Source organism: Phyllostomus discolor, chromosome 6, assembly GCF_004126475.2.
Source record: "Phyllostomus discolor isolate MPI-MPIP mPhyDis1 chromosome 6, mPhyDis1.pri.v3, whole genome shotgun sequence".
In the NCBI taxonomy this organism is placed as follows: domain Eukaryota; kingdom Metazoa; phylum Chordata; class Mammalia; order Chiroptera; family Phyllostomidae; genus Phyllostomus; species Phyllostomus discolor.
The window spans coordinates 155,632,101-155,654,680 of record NC_040908.2 but is presented as its reverse complement, the minus strand read 5'-3'; the positions used below and the strand labels follow the sequence as shown (position 1 = coordinate 155,654,680).

General features: G+C 40.7%; 1 protein-coding gene and 1 pseudogene across 10 annotated transcripts in view; both read left to right on the top strand.

The window, feature by feature from the left end:
• AMBRA1 (autophagy and beclin 1 regulator 1) overlaps positions 1 to 22,580 on the top strand; it is a 181,368-nt gene that overhangs the window by 134,125 nt on the left and 24,663 nt on the right. For 9 of the 10 annotated variants that reach the window (XM_028516115.1, XM_028516108.2, XM_028516113.2 and 6 more), the window contains 3 exons: positions 2,642 to 2,752; positions 17,465 to 17,653; positions 18,706 to 18,860. In XM_028516115.1, the coding sequence (XP_028371916.1) occupies positions 2,642 to 2,752; positions 17,465 to 17,653; positions 18,706 to 18,860 (455 nt within the window). Of the gene's footprint in view, positions 1 to 2,641; positions 2,753 to 17,464; positions 17,654 to 18,705; positions 18,861 to 21,105; positions 21,299 to 22,580 lie in introns of all 10 variants that reach the window. The other variant, XR_004903973.1, reaches the window with a different exon arrangement.
• Positions 3,046 to 3,190, top strand: LOC114501204 (annotated as a pseudogene).

Here is a 22,580-nt window from a genome sequence, read left to right as displayed (position 1 = left end):
AAGCTCCTAGAATATGGGGTTTGTTTCTTCAATTTATGTTCTACCTTCTTTTAGCAACTTGCATTTTGTTCATCATATACTGAGAAAATCAACTTTACCTTCTTCCATTTTAGGTTATGTGCTTTTTTCTACGAGAAGTGGAAGGAAATGATAAGGAACTAAAGTAATTTGAGAGAGACTAGTGGTCAAAGGGAGATGTCAACCATCAGATAAGCAAGCCAGGGGAACAGTTCATAAGCTCAGTGGAATTGATCTTGGGTGAGAGTGAAACTGAATAATTCTGTCCTGGGCAGTGCAGGCCGACCAAGCCTGTTTCTGCCAGTAGTGCCAGAATGCTGAAGACATCAGGAAGAAAAGTATCACCCTATTAAAAACCCAAACATTTAGTAGTAGGCCTTTGGCCACTAAGGTGAAGGTATAGTCCTGGGAAGTCCTTAGAATTAAAAAATGGTTTTCATTATCAAGGAGACCTATAAAAATCAAGAAAGTTCCTATTAAGAAAGTCCTATAGGAATCTTAATCTCCTCATGACCTAGAAGTTTAGCAAAAGTTTCCTATCAGATGCAATTATTATTGAATTTTCTGTAAAGGTTAAAAGGAAGGACAGGTATTTACCTCATTGAGGGATGTGCCGTAGGACCCTCAATAGGGGTTTGAGGTCAGTGTACTCATTGACAGCACCCCCAAATACTGTCTTCCTCAGGCTCTAGGGAAACCATGACCACTTGGGTCTATGACTTTGAATCTGTAAGATTTTAAAGAGTGTGTTGTTTGGGGGATATTGTTTCTCTAGAACAGTATTTCTCAACCTCTGTTTCATTATCCTCCTGAGGAGCCCCTTTAGATATATTTTTTTCTAATGTTCTCTATGCCCATGAAATTTTAATATCACAGATATGCTGTATATCTGTTTATATACTGCAGTACTTAGGAAGGGAACTAGCAGTTGTACTAAGATTTTTTTCCCCCATGAGCTAGTTTTCATCCCCATGAGGGCGATAATGCCCATGTTGAGAACACATAACCTAGAAGTATCACCATCTTGGAAATGAGCTGTTACAGTATTTGTACCTTTCTTTACAAATTGAAACTGGGACGAGAACACTGTCAGTAAACTAATGTAGAAAAGTCTACTCATGCCGTGGCCTGCAGCAACTAGAGAAGAGTACTTTTCTAATATTTCATGGCTTGTATAGAAACATTTTCTATCTCTTGATATGAACAATCTCTTGACCATTTGAGGAAAGAATTGGAAAACACCAGGAGTAGCAGAGCAATAAACGCAGTTCTCTAAAAGTTAAAAAAAAAAAAAAGAAGAAGAAGAAGAAGAAACAGATGGCAAGACCCTTTTGTGGTGATATGCAAAACAGAAATACAATGATACTGAAGAATGTAGGTATAAAATTGTCCACTGTCCCAAGCTAGTAAGCTCTAATAAGTTTAGTTTCTCGGAGTAGGAATTGATTTGCAGCAGAGAATACCATTTAGGTTGTCGAGCTCACAAGGATGTTCTCCCCAGAGGGTTTGGCTCCGTCTGATTAGAAGGGTGGTTGTGTATGAAATGCACCTTGGAAGGAGGAGGAGGAAATGACATGTTCATGTAAATGAAATACAACTGCAAATTAAAGTGTCATACTGTTATAAAAAAAATCCATTTTTTATTTAATTGGTAACCAAGGGAAACATGTCATACAGAAGTATATATCTCAGGGAAAGTTAAACTGTGAGATGTTACAAGTAAATCTGTATTCAAGGACATTCTCGTAGGGTGGGGTAGGGTGGGGGTGGGGTTATAAAATATCTTAATGAAAATATTTTTATGCTGAAAAGCTAGGCTTAGAAATTTCTTCTGTTACATGACAGGGGTACAGAAGAAATTAGCAAATGTTGCCTCACTTGTTTTTTACTGTTTCTGTCTATCCAATCATCTGTATGGTGACTGTCTCTCCCCTGGAGGAAGCCTCCTTTTGAGATGTTTTATTGGGGAGGTCAGTATATTAAGGACGAGATGCTTTCTCCCCAAAGAGTGCTGCTTACTACAGAGACATCCTGGGGCTAAAATGCTTTTCTGTGTTCATGGTCTCCCCTCACTTTTTTTTTACTTTTTGTTTCTCACATTTTTTTAAAGATTTTATTTATTTATTTTTAGAGAGGGAAGGGAAGGAGATAGAGAGAAACATCAATATGTGGTTGCTGGGGGTTAAAGCTTGCAACCCAGGCATGTACCCTGGCTGGGAATCGAACCTGCAACACTTTGGTTCTCAGCCCATGCTCAATCCACTGAGCTACGCCAGCCAGGGCTTTTTCACATCTTTATGAAAATTCATCTGTGCCTTTTAGATTGTGAGCTTACTAGACAGGATATATACAGTATCTGACACATTGTTGGCACAAGTAAATGCTAATAATGGGAGGGGCTGATAATGGGACCATATTTGCACAGAGAATTGTTCTTTACAAATATGTCTGGTTTCTCTTTGAGATAGGAACTTGACAGGTGGGACTCGCCAGCCTTCTTCAACCATAGTATGGTTCTTCTTCCTTCTCTTCTCCTAATCACAGTACTGTATTGACTTACGTTCCCAGTGGAGACAAGTAGATAAATGCTGTAATGTGCTCTCTTTGTCCTTTCCCCCACCAGGAGCAGTGATTGGTGATGGACAGTCTGCTGTAGCCAGTAATATTGCCAATACTACCTACCGGCTCCAGTGGTGGGACTTCACTAAATTTGACCTCCCAGAAATCAGTAATGGTAAGCCAAGGTAGAACTTGGGGTACTGGTGGAAGGGGTATCTCTTACTGGTGAGTCAGAACTCAGAAACCCATGTACACTAGACTTTTCATTATCTTATTGAGGAGCTGATTACCATGTGCCATTTCTGTGGCTCTCAGTTAAGCAATTCACCAAACATGGATAGAGCAGCAAACAATGGTAGGTATACTACTAGGAACAATACTGAGGTGGACACAGAAATGTAGATGTCTATGCCCTGGGAAGTTTATTGACGAGTAGTTCATTGTTCAAAGCCTGGAAGTTTAGGCGGAACCCCCTGGCAAATGGCGAGGACACACCTGATTGGTGGTGTTGCTCTTATATCAGTCAGGGGCAAAGCAGTTGTACAGTCCTTAGTTCATCCTAGCTTGTTGCCTGCATTGGTGGCCAGAGCTGGTTCATGCCTGGGGCACATTTAAAAAAAAAAAAAGCTTCGGTGGAACCGAGAGAAAGAGAAGGGAGTGTAGGAACTGCGAGCTGACCTTGTGACCCATAAAGAAAGACTATAGTGATGTTAAACTCATTTATTAATCCAGATCTGAATGGAGTGGAGTGGAAGATCATGATTGATACGTGCATATGTTTATACATGTTTACAAATACATCTGTCTGACAGTCTTGTTTCCCAGCCTCTAGGGAGGTCCGCAATCCCATGTCCCAGTTGTTTGATTGGAAAAATGACATTTCAGACATCTCATTTCACTTTCTGTGTAATGAAGGACTCTTACACATTCCTGAGAAGTGGCAGTTCAGCCTCTACCTGAATATTTTTCTTTTTCTTTTTTTTTACCTTTAATATTACTTTGTATTAGTTTCAGGTGTATAGCATAGTGGTTAGATAATCATATACTTTACAAAGTGGTCCCCCTGGTATTTCAAGTACCCACCTGGCACTATACATAGTTATTATAATATTATTGACTATTTTTCCTATGTTGTACTTGACATACAATTAACTACTTCGTAACTACCAATTTTTACTTCTCAATCCCTTCACCGTTTTTAGCCAGCCCCCCAGTTCACTACCTCTTAGGCAACCATCAGTCTGTCCTCTGTATCTGTGATTCTGTTTCTGTTTTGTTTGTTCATTTATTTTGCTCTTTAGATTCCATATATAAGTGAAATCATATGGTACCTGACTTATTTCACTTAACAAAATACCCATTAGGTCCATCCATGCTGTCACAGATGTTAAGGTTTCCTTCTTTTTTATGGCTGAGTAATATTCGTGTGTGTGTGTGTGTGTGTGTGTGTGTGTGTGTGTGTGTGACAGCTTCTTTATCCACTCTTCTGTTGATGGGCACTTGGATCACTGTCATACCTTGACAATTGTAAGTAATGCCTAGATGAGCATAGGGGTGCATGTGTTCTTTCAAAGTAACATTTTGTGTTTTGGGGGGTGTATACCCAGAAGTGGAAACTCGGGGTCATAAGGCAGTTCCATTTTTAATTTTTTGAAGAACTCCATAGTATTTTTCATAGTAACTGCACCAATCTGATTTGCACTAACAGTGCACTAGGATTCCCTTCTCTCCACATCTTTGCCAACACTTGTTTATTGATTTATTGATGACTGCCATTCTGATAGGTGTGAGGTGATAATCTCAGTGTGGTTTCAAATCGCATTTCTCTCATTATTAGTTATGTTGAACATCTTTCCATATGTCTGTGGGGCCATCTGTGTGTCATCTTTGAAGAAGGGTCTATTCAGGTCCTCTGCCCATTTTTTAATTGGACTGTTTGCCCCTTTTTTGGTGTCGAGTTTTTATGAGTTCTTTGTAACTTGGAAATTAAGGCCTTATTGTATGTATCACAGGTGGGTATCTTCTTCCATTCATCTGCTTGAGCACTTCTGATGATAATTCACATTGGTGAAAATGCCTAATCCATCACTGCTAAATCCATGGCAAAGATCTTCTTTCTTGTATTAAGTTACCATTTCTTATACCATGTTGTCAGTTCCTCCCATTAGTCCTAGTTCTACCTTTGAATCTCCATAGGATAAGTCTAATGATGCCTCTTTTTAAAACAACTTTTTTTAACCTCCACCCAAGGATGTGTTTTTGTTGATTTTAGAGGGAGAGGAAGGGCGAGGGGAGAAAAACCAATGTGAGATCACCACACCTGTCAGAATGGCTACCATCAATAAATCAACAAACAAGTTCTGGCGAGGAAAGGGAATGCTCCTGCACTGTTGGTGGGAATGCAGGCTGGTGCAGCCACTGTAGAAAACAGTATGGAGTTTCCTCAAAAAATTAAAAATGTAGCTGCTTTTGACCCAGCAATTCCCCTTCTGGGAATATATCCTAAGAATTCCAAAACACCAGTACAAAAGAATATATGCAGCCTTGGCTGGTGTGGCTCAGTAGATTGAGCACCAGCCTGTGAACCCAAGGGTCACTGGTTCCATTTCCAGTCAGGGCCCATGCCTGGGTTGCGGGCCAGGTCCCCAGTAGGGAGCACATGAGAGGCAACTACACACTGATGTTTCTCTCCCTCTGTTTCTCCCTCCCTTCCCCTCTGTCTAAAAGTAAATAAATAAAATCTTTTTTTAAAAAAGGTATATGCACCCCTGTGTTTATAGCAGCATTATTTGTTTATAATAGTCAAGATCTGGAAACAGCCTAAGTGCCCATCAGTGGATAAAAAAGCTGTGGTGTATTTACACAATGGAATACTATGCAGGAGTAAAACAAGAAGAAGAAGAAGAAGAAGAAGAAGGAACTCGTACCTTTTGCAACAGCATGGATAGACCTGGAATTATGCTAAGTGAAATAAGCCAGCCCCTGAAAGACAAATACCATATGATCTCACTTATATGTGAAGTCTAACGAACAAAATAGAAACAGAAGCATAGATACATGGAACGTACTGACAGTTGTCGGAGGGGAGGGTGGTATGGAATGAAAGAAGGTGAAGGGAGTAGCCAAAGAACATGTATGCATGACCCATGGAAACAGACAGCGGAGGGCATGCTGGGTGAAAGTGGGCAGAGGGTAGAAGTGGGGATAACTGTAATAGCATAAACAATAAAAGTACAATTTAAAAAAAAATAAATCAACATGAGAGAGGAATATCAGTTGGTTGCCTCCTCTGTGTGCCCCTACTGTGGATCAAACTCACAACGTTTTGGTGTACAGGACAATGCACCAACCAACTGGGTCACCCAGCCAGGGCTAATGATGCTACTTCTTAGTGACAGACTTCTAAGCTATTTGAAGATAAACTGCAATTACCCTTTAAATCTTTCTTTTCGGGCCAGACTTCCACTGGTCTGGTGTCCAAGTCCTTGACAAATTCTGCTCATCTTCCCTTTGAGTTTTGGGGGGCCAGAACAGAGTACAACGCTCTAGGTGAGAGCTGTCCAGTGCATAGTACAGTGGTGCTTTAGACTGCGTCAGTTCAGCCTAAGGTCAGCATTTTTTCTGAAGCCATTACTGAGTTTGCAGTAACCTAAAATTCTTTGATAATTAATAAACCAGGGTACTACCACCCTGTAGTTAATTACTTGTGCAATTTGAAATTTTTTAAAAGATTTTATTTATTTATTTTTAGAGAGAAAGGAAGGGAGGGAGAGAAACATAAATGTGTGGTTGCCTCTCATGTGTCCCTTACTAGGAACCTGGCCTACAACCCAGGCATGTGCCCTGACTGGGAATCGAACTGGCAATCCTTTGGTTCGCAGGCCCGCGTTCAATCCACTGAGCTACACCGACCAGGGTGCAATTAGAATTTTTTAAAAAACCAAAGCAGTTTTGTTTTTTTATCTTAATAGTGTCAATTGAAATTCCTAGTTCGTGTCTCTCAACATCTATTTGAACTGTTGAGTCATTTTTTTCTCTCAGTCTTACATTGCCCACTAACTTGATGAACATGCTTTCTCTGTCTTCTTTGGACTGCTAGCAAAATGGTGAATCAGTTAGGTCGTTGCATCAAGCCTTGTGGTATGTTACTGTGGGCTTCCTCTATGTCGATTCTGGTTCATGAATTAGCAGCCTGGGCTGGGTGTTCACATCTGAAGCCCACATTTTTCTGTCTCATCTACAAGGTATTATAAGATTTTGTCAGATGCCTTAAAATAATCAAGATAATTCTCTGTGGCATTTTCCAATATGCCACTCTTGATATCCTTATCAGAAAATGAAAATGAGGCTAATTTTTCATGTCCTATTCTTAGTGAAACCTCAGTAGCAGTCATTTCTAAGTACTTAAAACCCACATGTTCAATAATCTGCTCTTTCATTTTCTGGGAATCAACTGCATTCCACTCTTGCCCTTATTAAATACCAATTTGCTTGTTCATCTCTGTATTTCTGGCCCAGATCTTGTTCACTATAATTTCAGTTATGTTGTTGCTTTATTTTGTTTACTTTGTTTATGATACTCTGAAATACTATGATTTTAAATACATTCATCATTCAAAACTTTTAAAAATAGAAAAGGTTATGCAGTGAAAATTTTACTAGCCCTGTTTCCAGCTACCCACCATTCCTCCCCACAGGCAACTGTAGTAAGCAGTTTCTTGTATGTCTTTTCAAGAATATTTTATACACACACACACACACAAAATTGTATATATAAGCAAATACAAATGACTCTTTTTCTACCTTCTGTTTAACCCAAATGGCAGCATATTATACATGCTTCTTTCTGCACTTTGCTTTCTTTACTTTATAATATATCTTGATCTTTTCATATCATTGTATAATAAAGAGCTTACTTGTTCTTTTTATTTAATTGCCTAGTATTCCATTGTTCAAAGGTACTATCATTTTTTAACCAGTCTTCTCTGATGAGGGTCTTTTAAGTTGTATTCAGTCTTGTTATGCAAACCATGATGCAGTTTGTCATTTGCAGTTTGTTACTTGTACAAGTATGCCTATAGGATAAATTCCTAGAAATGGAATTGTAGGAAGAGTATGTATATTTGCGATTTTAGTAGGTATTGCTAAATCACCCTCTGAGCAGATAATGCCAATTTATACTCCCATCTACAGTTTATGAGACTGCCTGTTTTCCTAAACTCTACTTGTGAAATGTAGTGTCATATTTTCGATACAACAAATATGATACAACATATCGTGTTTTCAGTAGATATCTGAAAATCTAATAGGTAAAAAAATATGTAGGTATTTTACATTTAATTTCTCATATTGCAAACCAGGTTGTGTGCTTCTTCATACACTGAGTGTGTAGTCTTTTCTTGGCTTGTCTGTGTGCTTTTTTAAAAAATTTTATTTATTAATTCTTAGAGAGAGGGGAAGGGGGGGAGGAAGAGAGGGAGAGAAACATCAATGTGTGGTTGCCTCTAGCACTCCCCGTACTGGGGACCTGGCCCGCAACCCAGGCATGGGCCCTGACTGGGAATCGAACCAGTGACCCTTTGGTTCGCAGGCTGGCATTCAGTCCAATGAGCCACACCAGCCAGGGCTACCCATGTGCTTTATTTACCTGTTTTTCTATTGTGTTGCTGGCCTTTTCCTTATCGGTTTTACAGGACAGCTTTATAAATGAGAAAATTATAAGAGGAATTTTTTAGTTGTCATTTGTATTTTACTTTGCTGAGGGTTGTTTTTCTTACAGAACTTATTTAAGTAGTCAAAATTATCCAGCACTCCTTTTATGGTTCCTAGATTTTGTGTCGTCATTAGGAAGATCAGATAGTACTTTTATATTTTAGCTTTTTACCTTTTAACCTTTGATTCACTAAGAAATTTAACCTAGTCCCAAAGAAGCAAAGTATCATCCAACCTTTCCCTTAACGTGGCTGCTCATTTGTCCCAAACAACTTATAGAATAATCCATTTGCCTCCATTGATTTGGGATGTCGCTTTCATCCTGGTAGTAACTTCTTGTGTATATTTAGATGTATTTCTAGGCTGTTTTGTTCCAGTGATCTGTCTGATTACTCTTGTGAGAGTACCACATGGGTTTACATTTTGAGGCTTTATGTTTTAGAATCTGGTAGGACTAGTCTCCTTTTGTTATTTTTTTAATCCAAAGTTTCCTGCCTGCTCAAGTGTTTTTGTTTTTATGCATGGACTTTAAAACTGCCTTGTTTTTTCCCCCCTGAGAAATCCTGTTAGTAGAATTATTGAGATTGGATTAACTTTGTAAATTCGCTTAAGGAGATTCAATATCTTTATATCTTCCAGTGTAAGAACATGATATGATTTTCAGTTTCTCTAAGTTTCTTTTGTATTCTTAGGAATGTTAAAGGTTTTCTTCATTTGATCCTACCCATTTCTTAAATATATTGCTATATGCTTACTTTTAAAGATTTTATTTTTATTTATTTTTAGAAAGAGGGAAAGGGAGAATGAAAGAGGGAGAGAAATATCAATCTGCAAGAAAAACTTGGGTTGTTTGCCTCTCCCACATCTGCAGCCAGGGACCTGGCCCACAACCCGGGCATGTGCCCTGACTGGGAATCAAACCAGAAACCTTTCAGTTCGAAGGCCAGTGCTCAATCCACTGAGCCACACCAACCAGGGCTAAGCTTATTTTAAAAGCTTACTATCTTACTGAGTTTATTTACTAGTTGTTATCATCTAAATCTCATGTGTTTTCTAAGTGTTATTTATAAATAGTAATTTTACCTCCTCCATTCCTAGTTTTACACCTGTGATTTCTTTCTCTTGTCTAAATGCATTGGCTGCTATCTTCAGAACAATGTTAAATAATAGCAGTCATCCTCATATTGTTCCTGACTTTAACGGGAAAACATTCAACTTTTTCTCAGTAAGCATATTGCTGGTTTTTGGGTTGAACTAGATAGAAATAGCTTATCATTTAAAGAAAGGCATCTAGGCCTATTTTACTGAGAGGTTTTTGTGTTTTTTTTTAATCAAGAATAGATATTGAATTTAGTCCTGCCTTCTCTGCATCTATGGAGAGGATCATGTGTTTTCTCTCCTTTAATCATTACATTAATAGATTCTGTACTATCGAACCCATCCTTACATTCCATGTTTAAACCCTACCCTGGTTCATGATATCATCTGTAATGTTTACTTCCCTTGATGTTCGGCTCGCTAATAATTAAAATTTATTTCATTGATATTTTTTAAGTGAATCTGCCCTTTTCTAGTTTCTAAAATCTATGGGTTTTGGAATCAGTGTTATGCTTGTGTTATAATTTGGAGGTTTTTCTTCTTTGCCTGAAACAGTTTAAATAGTATTGGAATTGCTTATACTTTTTTTATCCTCATCTGAGGATATATTTATTGATTTTAGAGAGAGAGAAGGAAGGAAGGGAGAAGAGGGAAAAGAGAGAAACATTGATTGGTTATCTCCTGCACACGCCCCAACTGGGGACAAACCTGCAACCTAGGTATGTGCCTTGACTGGGAATCGAACCTGCAACCTTTTTGGTATACAGGATAACTCTCCAACCGAGACACCCAGCCAGGGCATGGAATTACTTATACTTTTTATACAAAGATCTGGTCTTGATGCTCTTTTTCCTTCTCTTTTTTTTTTTCCATAAGCAAGGGGAGAGTGGAGAGTCAGTTCTTTGATAACTTTGCTTGTCTGCTGTCCTGTGATAGTCAAACACATGAACTCTTGAGTTACACTATCCAGGTTCAAGTCCCTGCTCAGCCACCTTCTAGTACTGTGACCTTGTTACTTAATCTCTCCATGCGCAGTTTCCTTGTGTACAGAATGTGTTTCCTTGTCTACCTAATGGGGATTATAAAAGTGCAAACCTCGTAGGATTGCTATGAGAACTAAATTAGTTAATACATATCAGGCACTCTGAATAGTACCTGGCATTTACTATAGTATATGGTCAGTAAGTGTTAGCTATTTTTATCATGACTTTTTCTTGGAAATTGCACTGTGATTCTTTGACAGTATAGCCATAATTCTAAAGTTACACCTGTCCCTGTTTTCAGCAGTCTGAGAAAACATGTTTTCATCTCTGGAGAGTGATGTTCATGTAAACAGGACAGTTGCTTCCTTAACTTGTTGCCTCATCTATAATGGGCTTCTTCTGATCCTTGTTAAGCATGCTGTTTCTACCCAGTTGGAGATCATTTTCCTTGAGAGAAAAGCAAAATATTCAGAAGAACAAAGGCATTGAATGTGCTAGTAGCATAGATCACCAGGCCTTTTTGGATGCCTTTAACATACATTTTTTTTTGTACAAGCCTCTGAGTTTGTTCCAGCTACAGGTTCCTATCATTCTGCTCTGTTTCTCACATTTTTTCTTTGATCATGGCTCCTGAAAAACCTAAGCTAATCAGGGAGCATCATGTGCTCATTGACTCATTTGGTTCGGCTCGCTTTTCTCCCTCACTTAAATCATGTGTGGTGTGAGAATTCTGCTTTTAAAAGCCCTATTTTTCTCAGAGTTTTGGCCTTGAGGAAAACCTGCATTCTAGGAGTTTAGGACACATCTGCTGACAACCATTGCTCCTTTTCGTGGCATCACCCTCAGAACGATAGTCACTTTTATCTGAGGTTCCTGTCATTAGCTCTTAACTTCTTGTATTTTCTGGTTGGTCTGAATAAAGACTAGTTGTGTTTTTGATCATTTTTGGAGTTAATCTAAACATTCTTGCCACCTGCTTCACTGAGGATACTATCCATAAAGAGTTTAGAAGTTTGTAAGTCCTGAAATGCAAAACATTGAAACTTTTCCTGAAAAAATAAAAGGAACTCATTAGATTCACTGTGAATTACAGTAAATCTTGTTGGGTAAATAGCATGGGTCACTAGGGTGCCCTGAGTGGGGTAGGGCAGATCACACCACAGGGATGTAACAGCTGGTTCCTTTGGGGAGTGCATATAGTGTCACTTGGAGCTCTCTGTGCAGGAGGTCTTATTCTGAAATAGGAGGGACTCAGGGATAGCAAGAGGAAGTTTTCCTGCCCATTTAAACCCCTTTGGGTTTTGCATTTGCAAAAGCACTGCACCTGCTAATCAGTCCCATGACCTCACTGGCTTGCCAGCAACAGGCAATAAATCAATCTTTGTACAAGGTGTTTGTTTATAATTTATGGAACTGATAGGAAGGCAGAGCCATCTGCTCCTTTAGGCATCAGTATTTCTAACCCCTCCCATTCCCTGCTAGGGCATTTTCACTTGGAAATCATTTATAATTAGAAGGAGATTACATTGCAGAGTCTGGAACATGGCTTCCTGCTGTCTTCTGTGTTGTTTTTTTCCTCCCCTGGAGCTGCCCCACAGAAGCTCTTAAGCAGTTTTGATTTGAAAAAATCCTTTCTTTCCTGGCCTTTATTTCCATTCTCTGCTGCACAGCTAACTGCTCCATCATTGTTCCTCCCGTGTTTTACTTTTAAGGGAAGGACGGTTGCTGGATCTACAGGTTAAGGATCAAGGACTGTTGGTAAGGCAGCAGTTTTCAAGTTTGGCCCCAGACCAGCAGCATCAGACACCTGGAAATTTGTTAGAAATGCAAATTCTGAAGCCTTAGCCTGGCACTGTTTTTAATAAGCCCTTCAGATGATTCTGGTGTGGGCTGATGCTTGAGAACCACTGTGGTAAGGCAAGGCAGACAGGGGAACAAAGATTTCTTCTAGTGGTGAGTGATCGCCAGCGTCTTCAGCTACATTTCACTTCACCTTTTTCTCTCCCTGATTACATTATTGTTGAGTCGAAAAGGATCAGTTGTCCTTGTCATTAGTGCATTTCTTCCTGTGGCCCCAAAAAAACTAGTAACAGAGATTTAAGAAATCTCTCCTTGTATAAATTGACTCATCAAAATTTCCCCCTGCTAAGAAGCTGCACAGAGAACTGCAGCATTGACCACTCACCATTGTAACTGAACATTTCCATTTCCATGTGGGAAATTAATAGACAGCAAGCAGCAAATGTAAGTTGCTAATTGGAGCTTTGAAATAAGAACGAAATTGTAAACACACCACCCAGTGCTCACTGAAATGAAACTACCAAATCACTGAGCGCCTACCTCATCCCCTTCATTAGGGTGGAAGTGAAAGCTAGGTACTAGCTGCACAATTTCTGAAGCAGGACATGCTGTTGGAGAGGCTCTGTTTTAATTTTCAGCATTCTCTTTTCATTTGTTACATGCGGATCTGTGAGCTCACTGCTGTAACGGGGAGCAGTTGTGAAATTGGATGGAGTTGCAGGGAGGGGACAAATTGTGAGATGGCTGTTGACTCAGAATGATCATAATATAGTACAGACACAAACACAGTGGCTTAGACTTGAGGCTGACAAATGCTTTTTGTTTTATGTGCCCAGTTTTTCAGGGGCTTAAAGCCAAGCTTTCCAGTAAAAGGAAAACCTTACGTGTACTCTCTTCCCTTCTCCTGGCCCCTCTTAGAAATTAGCATGAGAGTAAGCACTACAATGCATTTTTTTATGTTGGTAGTGTGTTTTGAAGGTCATCATAGGCTCTATATGTTTGACTGAATTGCATGTTAACACACTTGAGCTAGATCTTTGTAACAGCACGATAGAAAAGCATACTTGCATAAAATACCCACCATGCATTTTTTAGACATTAAATGTGGATAAAATAGTAACTGCAAAGCTGTCTCAAAGTCCACAGCATCCCATCTCCTTCCCTATTTATTTTCATGTCCTATTTAATATGGTTTCCTTACTTTGCTTCTCTCTCTGCCTTTGATGGTTATAGTCTAAATTGTCATTTTATTGTCTAAGAGTTGTGCCAACACCAAGGTTAGAAAACCAAGATGGACGTACTCCTAAAGCTTCCCACAGTTCTTTTGGTTCTGTATCCCCAAATGGAATCATGTGTCAATCCAGGGAAGGAGGAGGAGATTGTCATCTTCTTGGCAACAGGCTTGGGACCCTGAATAAGGAGCAGACAGTCTCTGTGCTAACTAGATAAATCTAGCCATGCAGGCTAGAGCAGATGGTGGATTGGGAGATGAGCAGTACAGAGCCCTAATGGTGATAGCAGTGAGTATTTGGATGTTATTATTTTATTAGTTAGCAAACAGAACCATCCTTGTGGTCCCTCCTTGGTTTTATGCGTAATGGTACTGTTGGTGTCAGCCCCCCAGACTTGGCACAATAGCTTAATCAATGTGTTCTCCTCTCTCTCTCTCTCTCTCTCTCTCTGTCTCTCTCTCTGTCTCTCTCTCTCTCTCTCTCTCTCTCTCTCTCTCTCTCTCTCTCTCTCTCTGTCTCTCTCTCTCTCTCTTTAGCATTCTGTCATCTCTGTGGTTCTTTTAGCAAATACAGGGAAAGGGGGGTGAATGTAGGGTTTTAGAAATCACTGGGAGTCCTTGATCCCATACGTTTCAAGGCCCTTGAAAAGTGTTTCTGCTTTGTTTAATTTTGTTTTGTTTTATTTTATTTTATTTTATTTTTATTTTAATATATTGCTGTTGGGGGTGGGTGGAGAGAAACATGAGTTTGTTGCCCCACTTATTTATACATTCATTGGTTGATTTTTTTAAGGTATATTTTATTGACTATGTTATTATCATCCCATTTTTTTCTGCCCTTTTTATTACCCTCCACCCTGCACCCCCTCCTCCCACCATCATCCTCCCACCCTTAGTTGGACCCATGCCCATGGGTCATACATATAAGTTCTTTGGTTTCTCCATTTCCTATACTGTTCTTAACCTGCCCCTGTCTATCTTGTACCTGCCATTTATGCTTCTTATTCTCTGTACCATTTTTCCCATTCTCCCTCTCCCTCCCCACTGATAACCCTCCATGTGATATTCATTTCTGTGGTTCTGTTCCTGTTCTAGTTGTCTGCTTAGTTTGTTTTTGTTTTGGTTTTTTGTAGGTTCAGTTGTTGATAGTTTTGAGTTTGTTGTCATTTTACTGTTCATATTTTTTATCATCTTTTCCTTAGACAAGTCCCTTTAACATTTCATATAAGAAGGGCTTGGTGATGATGAACTTCTTTAACTTGACTTTATCTGGGAAGCACTTATCTGCCCTTCCCTTCTAAATGACAGCTTTGCTGGTTAGAGTAATCTAGGTTGTAGGTCCTTGCCTTTCTTGACTTCGAACACTTCTTTCCAGCCCTTTCTTGCCTGCAAGGTTTCTTTCTTATGGGAACTCCTTTTTAGGTAACTGTCTCCTTTTCTCTTGCTGCTTTTAAGATTTTCTCCTTATCTTTAATCTTGGGTAATGTAATTATGATGTGCCTCAGTGTGTGCTTTCTTGGGTCCAACTTCTTTGGGACTCTCTGAGCTTCCAGACTTCCTGGAAATCTGTTTCCTTCACCAGATTGGGGAAGTTTTCCTTCATTATTTTTCAGCTCCTTCTGGCACCACTATGATTCAGATGTTGGAACGTTTAAAGTTGTCCCAGAGGTTCCTAAACCTCTCCTCATTTTTTTGAATTCTCGTTTCTTCATTCTATTCTGGTTGAATGTTTATTTCTTCCTTGCCCAAATTGTTGATTTGAGCCCTGGTTTCCTTCTCTTCACTGTTGATTCCCTGTGTGTGTGTGTGTGTGTGTGTGTGTGTGTTTAATTTTACAGGTCTTTAAAAAAATTTTTTTTTTTAGTTTATTTTTAGAGGAGGAGGGAGGGAGAAAGAGAGGGAGAGAAATATCAATGTGTGATTGCCTCTTGTGCGCCCCCTACTGGGGACATGGCCCACAACCCAGGCACGTGCCCTGACTGGTAATAGAACCAGTGACTCCTCACTTTGCAGACCCATACTCAGTCCACTGAGTTACACCAGCCAGGGCTCCCTGTATATTTTTCTTTATTTCACTTTGCATAGCCTTCACTTTTTCCTCTGTTTTGCGGCCATACTCAACCATTTCTGTGAGCATCCTGGTTACCAGTGTTTTGAACTCTGCATCTGATAGGTTGGCTATCTCTTCCTCACTTAGTTCTATTTTTTGGAGCATTGATCTGTTCTTTCGTTTATGCCACATTTCTTTGTTTCAGCACAGCTGTTAATGCTGTAAGGGGTGGGGCCTTAGGTATTCATCAGGGTGGGGCAACCCACGTAGCTGCCTTGTGATGCAGTCTGGACAAATGTTTATTCTTTAACTCCTTGGTTGTCAGACTTCCATGCAGTTCGATTTTCTGGCAGTTCTGGCAATTGTTTGTTTTTAAATTTGTTGTTGTCCTTCTTTTGGTTGTGCGAGGAGGCAAAGTATATCTACCTATGCCTCTATCTTGGCCAGAAGTCCCCATTGGTTGATTCTTGTACGTGCCCTGACCAGGGATCAAACCCATAACGTTGGCATATCAGGATGACACTTTAACCAAATGAGGTGCCCGACCAGGGCTGTTTTGTTTTCCTTAAGGTAATTTCCTGGGGAAACTTGCCCTTGACCTGCCAAGTCATGCCTTTTGGCTTACTGGAGCAGATCACCTGGAATCTGGTGAGGGCCACATAGCCTGGCTTTGTTTGTTTGTTTGTTTGTTTTCTTTTTAACCATATTGCTTCTTCTGACAGTAGACATCCAAGTAATCTTCTTCAAATAAGAGGAGTAGTCTCTCTGCATGTGCATGTAAAGTAGACCTAAATGAGACAAAGTCCAAAGTAGTTTGGACCTTTTGGATGTGTTGTGTTGTTCTGCTTATACCATGATGTGAGCACTCTGGTTCCAGGCTCACATCAAGGGCAAGACACTTCTTCCTGGCATGGAATTGCACAGTGAGCCTTGGAGAAAGATTCTAGTGAAAACTGAAACAAAGCCTATAGGCACGGTACCACTCGGTGGGGAGCTGACTCTCTCCACCTGCAGACATTCCTCCTCCACACCCCACCCCACTCCCTCATACTGAGCCTGCTGCCTCGCTGACCCATGCTTAATTCTCAGTAACTGCCAAGTGCAGACTGAGGCCGCCCAAGGAGACTGGCTTGTGGTATGGATAAGGCATAGAGCATGGTGAGAAATGAAAAGAGTACCAGCCAGCCAGTCAGGGCCAGGCTTTGTTTCTCTTTATCCTGTCTTGTGGAGTTAGGAGTTAGTATTAGCAAGGAGCTGTCCAGAAGACTGATGTCTGTAAATGTTCCATCTCTCTTAAATGAGAAAGGAAGACATAAACCTGTGAAATGAGTTTCTTCTTCAAGGTCACAAAGCAAGTGTAGAACAGGAGTCATGCCCCAAGGAAGCTTTACCTGTATCATCCCTTCTTTCTTAGAATCAGTAGGTTTGCATTTTCATTCATTCTGGCTTTCATCTTTTGGACTATCAGAGCTGCTGAGTGGCTCTCCAGGAACAATTTATAATGACTTTTTTTCTTATCTAATCTCTCAAGTGATGTTTCCAAATTGTGAACTAAGACTTGGCAGGTGGTTGTGGTTGTATTGACTATCTGTAGTTTCCTATTAAAGTGATAGAGACAGCCGGTGTAATTTAGTGGATTGAGCGCTGGCCTGCGAACCAAAGCATCACCTGTTTGATTCACAATCAGGGCACATGCCTGCGTTGCAGGCCAGGACCCCAGTAGGGGGTGCATGAGAGGCAACAACACATTGATACTGCTCTCCCTCTCTATCTTCCTCCCTTCCCCCTGCCTAAAAATAAATAAATAATTTTTAAATGGATAAAGTGGTAGAGGAGACATATCTTTATTCTCTTTTGTATTACTTGTTACATGCCATTTTAGTTTGATTAAGCAGCCTGTAGCGTTTCTAGAGAGGGTCCAAGCCCTTAGGAAAGCCCCCAAATTGCTTGACCCAGAATTTTTCACGCCATCAACTTCTAACATTCTTACCCTCTTTTCTTTCTTTGATGCAGCCTCTGTGAATGTGCTGGTGCAGAACTGCAAGATCTACAATGATGCCAGCTGTGACATTTCTGCAGATGGCCAGCTCCTGGCAGCTTTCATCCCTAGCAGCCAAAGGGGCTTTCCCGATGAAGGCATCCTGGCAGTGTACTCCCTGGCCCCCCACAACTTGGGTGAAATGCTCTACACCAAGCGTTTTGGTAAGGGATAGGAAGCCCAGTCTAGTGACAAAGGGATGCTGGTACCTTGGCGTGAGCATTCCTAGGAGAGGCAAGGTGTAGGTGGGTGTAATGGTCACATATTGCCTCACCAGGGCACTGACCAGAGGAAGATTGCTTTCCAGGAGTCCTGCCTCATAGCATTGCCAAAGACGTTTAGGATAAAAGTCCTCCCTACCACAATAGCATCAGTGATATATGCTCCTCATTGTAATGGCCAGGAATAAGGGAGGAGCTTTGTTCATGGTTTGGGGAAGTGGGCACAGTCATAAATTATAAGGCAGTTTGGCATTGTATATTAAAGCCCCCAAATGTATTTTTTCTTTGATTCAGTAATCTCATTTCTAAGGAAATAGTAAGAAAACTATATGTATAGCCTTGACTGGTGTGACTCAGTGTGTTGGGTGTCTTCTCATGAACTAAAAGGTTGCCGGTTCAATTCCCTGTCAGAGCACATGCCTGAGTTGTGGGCCAGGCCCCCCAGTTGGGGGCATGCAAGAGGCAACTGATCAATGTTTTCCTCCCTCTCTGTTTCCCTCCCTTTACCTCTCTATAAAAAATAAATTTAAAAAATTTTAAAAGAAAACTGTACAGAGATTTATACATAGTACTGTTTCTTTTCATAGAGAAAAATGTCAAATTGTGAAGAGTTGCTTAAGTAAGTGATAGTGTATTGATAGGACAGAATGCCATTTGGCCTTCACAGTGTTTAATGATGGAAAATGTTCTTAATGTGTGAAGTGCAAATAGTAGATTTCAAAACAGTATTTATGGTATGAAGCCAACTTTTTAATAATATGAATCTGTTATGTATTCTGTAACAGTGCTTAACATATACTAAGTATTTTCTGTATGTCAGACACTGTACTTGGTACTTGACATGTCTTTTCATTATACTCACTACAGTCCTATGTGATAACCCCACGATGACCAAATGAAGATGTAGATTAGAGAAAAAGAGAAAAGATTAGGAGGAAGAATTATTTCCTTGTAATAGTAAGAACTCTGGAAAATGTCTCTCTTTTGGCCCTCAGGTCCCAATGCCATTTCGGTGAGCCTGTCCCCAATGGGCCGATATGTGATGGTGGGCTTGGCCTCACGAAGGATCCTGCTGCACCCTTCCACAGAACACATGGTGGCCCAGGTCTTCAGGCTACAACAGGCCCATGGCGGTGAGACCTCCATGAGGGTGAGTGAGTGTCACTGCTTGTGCCTTCAGCCTATGGCTACTCTACTAGGCATGGCAGGGTAATGAAGGACAGTGGGGTGATCTCCCGGCCAGGACCAGAGAGGTCATGCTCAGAAGGCATGAGGGAAGACTCCAGTCCAGCCTATCCATGACCAGCAGGCTTCCCTTTTGGAAGCTCTGGGATATTAAAAGGCGGGGGCTTTTGCATACCCTAGATCTTGAGCTGGGTTCCCCAGAGGCCTGAAAGAATCTTTAGATAAAGACCAAACTGCATACTTCTTATTTCAACATGAGACCTTTAGTCTAGAGATACATAAATAACCCAATGATATCTTTATGCCAATTTAAAACAATTTTTTTTGAGAAAGCAAGCTATAAAAATAGTATACTGTGCAATGTCCTTTTCTGTGAACTATAACCATGATGGAAGATAAGGACTTCGGGCAGCTACTGTGCTCTTCACCGTGCCCCTATCCATTTCACCAGCAGAGAATGCATTTCTTGTCTGAGGCGGCTCTCGTGTGTGACCACAAAAGCCTTCTGGGCATCGTGGGGCTAGTGGCTTTCTGGGCTCAACTAGACTGGTTTCTGGCTGAGCTTCCTACATCCCAGAGGGGGGGCTCGTCTGACCAGGGTTTTTTCAAGGGGAGTCAGGTATTTGAACAGTTCTCTAATTAAATGGTATTTAAGCTCTGTCTCAAGCTAAGAACCTGTGAATTCCCTTAGCACTTGGTGCTGTGCCATTTGTAGTTTTACGCACTTGTTTATGTGTTGTTTTGTATTTTCTTTAGCTGTGTGGTGTATATGTTTAATCTACCCAATTAGGTTTGGTTTAAGCTCTTTAGGGCCATATCCCTCAGAGCCCCATTTAGTGCTCTGCCTGTAGATGCTTATGAATGCCTGGAGTGGGCAGCATTTGTTTGAAAGAAAAACCTAGAGATTGGACCCAGTATATGGTATGGTGGCTTCCGACTTGGTATCCATCCTGGTCTTCATCGTCTTCTCCCTTGTACCTCCTACAGGGACCCGCTATTCAGCTCCATTGAGCCACTTTCCAGACACCCTGAATTTAATAAGGCTCTTTCCTGCTAGTGTGCCTTTACCATGAATGCTCTCCTCTCCTCAAACCCAACTGCCCAAGCTCTTCCTTTTCTGTGGAACCTTCCTAAATAGAATTGATCACCCCTGAGCCACCACTATACCAAGTAGAAACGCTCGTGCTAACCCTCAACACACCATACTGCAGTTATTTGTTTCCATGTCTCTCTCCTCTCTTAGACTGTGAACTTGAGAGCAGAGCTCTTGTCTGTTTTATCTTTATGAAGTCTGCATTCTTAATAGGGAAACTGACATTTAGCAGAAACTGTATGAATGAAAGAGATTCTCAAGAAAAGTGTCCTCCTTATCATTTCTCAGTGGTAAGTAGCAGAACCAGTGATGTCCCACCATGCCTCTGAAAGGGTAGAAACAAGGCATCCTCTACGCTTGACCTCATAAAGGCAGGGAAGTTCTGATCTTGGAGTTCGTGTAACTAGAAATACAGCATTTGACATTGAGTGATCAGGAGAGGATTTTGTGGGAAGTTCATCAAGCCTATTTTCCTATCTAGGTATTTTAGGGTAAAAGTTGAATTGTAGTTTAAATATTCTTATTTTGCTTATCTTAAGCATATTTGGATGATAAAAAGTACCTGGTGTCTGTTTTTTACTACTTAGAATCCTGGTCCCAACAGCTGTTTTTCTAACCCTGCCTAATTATGGAATAATTGTTTATCATCATTAAGAGGCAGGATCTGATTTCGTCAACACTAATGGACATCTCCAGTCTCTTCCGGAAGCCAGGGCTGCTACCCGACCTCCTGGCTGAGGGCAAACAGCTACAGGGTGGGAGCCAAGATATTGTCACATATGGGGCTGGCAGCTCAGGGAATGCATTTGGAGGAGTCTGCTGAGGGGATGTGGTAATTCATCGCTATCCTGCTAAGGGGCTTAAGGAAACTAGCCAGCTGCTGCGTTCCTGGTGACAAGAGCTATTTTTCAGGCCTCCCAGTGAGGCTTTCTTGATTCTCAATAGGCACCATCTGCTGCTTAGGAGCGGGAGCTGAGTAACTAGAAAGATCCCATTTTGGGAAGTGTTCCTCTCACCCAAGAGACAGGATCCAGGCTTCTCAACAGGGTTTGCACACCATGTCCATCCAGTCTAACTTTTAAACCCCTGTGCTACAGAAAGGTTTCTGGTTTTCCAGGTCTTGGTTGCCCCTTACGTCCAAAGGCACCAAAGCACTCAGCAAATGTCCCTGAATTCAGTCATTGGTGGAAGGAAAGACACCAGCTTTTTTGGATAGCTGTGCTGTACCACCGTTTAAGGCAAGAAGTGCATTTTTGTCTGAGAACAGGGAGCAAGGGTTTAATGGGACAGTAGAGCATCTCTTTGCACAGGTAAGTATAGGTGGGTGTCTCCACCTGTAATGTCAAGCTCTTTCCTTGAAGGAATGCATTTGTGGGTAATGGGCCTGCCCAAGAGCTTCTCTGCCCAGAATTCCCCTTCGTTTTGGTATTACTGCCTCTTGGAATTCACAGTGGTAATGTTCAGAGAGGTGAGCTTGTTGGGCCAACAGACATTCCCAAGAGAACATCCTCCAGAGCATTGACTTATTTTAATTCCCACTAAGTGACATCTCTCCCCAAGAGATGATCTGTTACACAATCCCATATGAAAACTCTTTGAAAATGAATTGCTAATTGCTATTAGCCTTGGCGCATTTGTTCTAAGCAGTTCTTCATACCCCTGGATCAGTGTTTGTAAACGATGCTACTTGGACAACCTACTTTAGAATTCATGGGGGTCTTTGCTAAAATACACACACCACTTCAGACTTAAAATCAGAGTGAGAATGGGGCGGGAGGGACCCAGGTGTTTGTATTTGTAAAACAAGATTTCCAGGTGATTCTGATATTCACTTGAATTTGAGAACTGCTGTTCTTAATGGCTGCTGTCTCCATTTTAGGTTTCTGCCCTCAGCTCCTTCAGCAAAGCAGAGAAACAATCTCGGCTTGCCTCTTGGGGCTTTATGCGTGGTGCTTTGATACCATCTTTGCTAATTTTATTGCAGGCATGGTGGCATTTATGTTCCATTTCCTACCAAACTCTTAGGTTTTTGGCTGTCTGTGCTTCACCTCCCATCTTTTCTCAGCTGTTGTTGCTTTCCAAGGTTCTCCCCTGAATATCTCTCTATGCTGGACTGCTTTCTTCCCCATGTTGAGTCACTTTAGTTTTTACTCTTTTTTTCTAGAATCGAGGGTCCTTTTAGTATTTCTCTTCTCTGTTTACTGAAGTTAGTCGTCCCAATTTTAGTATGATTGGCAAATCAGGAAAAATAAGATGAGGCATGTGTTTTGTCTTCCCCCTTCCCTCTCTCTGACTCACAGTTGAGCCAGGGAGGGCTTTTTGTTAATTTCTGTTTTGTTTTTAAGTTAGGCATTTAGAGATTGCTGAGCTGAAGTTTTGCTAAATTCTCAAAACACTAAACTGCCTGTGTTCCCTCTCTGCTTTTATTTTCTAATTGGAACAAGGCACAATATAGTAACAGAAAACTGCAATTAATTTTCCAAAATAGTGGCAACTTGCACATTATAATAATTTTGGTTGTAACCAAATGAAAGCATAATAACAAAAATATAAAATTAGTAATGAAACCAGAAATAGTCATATACCAAACTG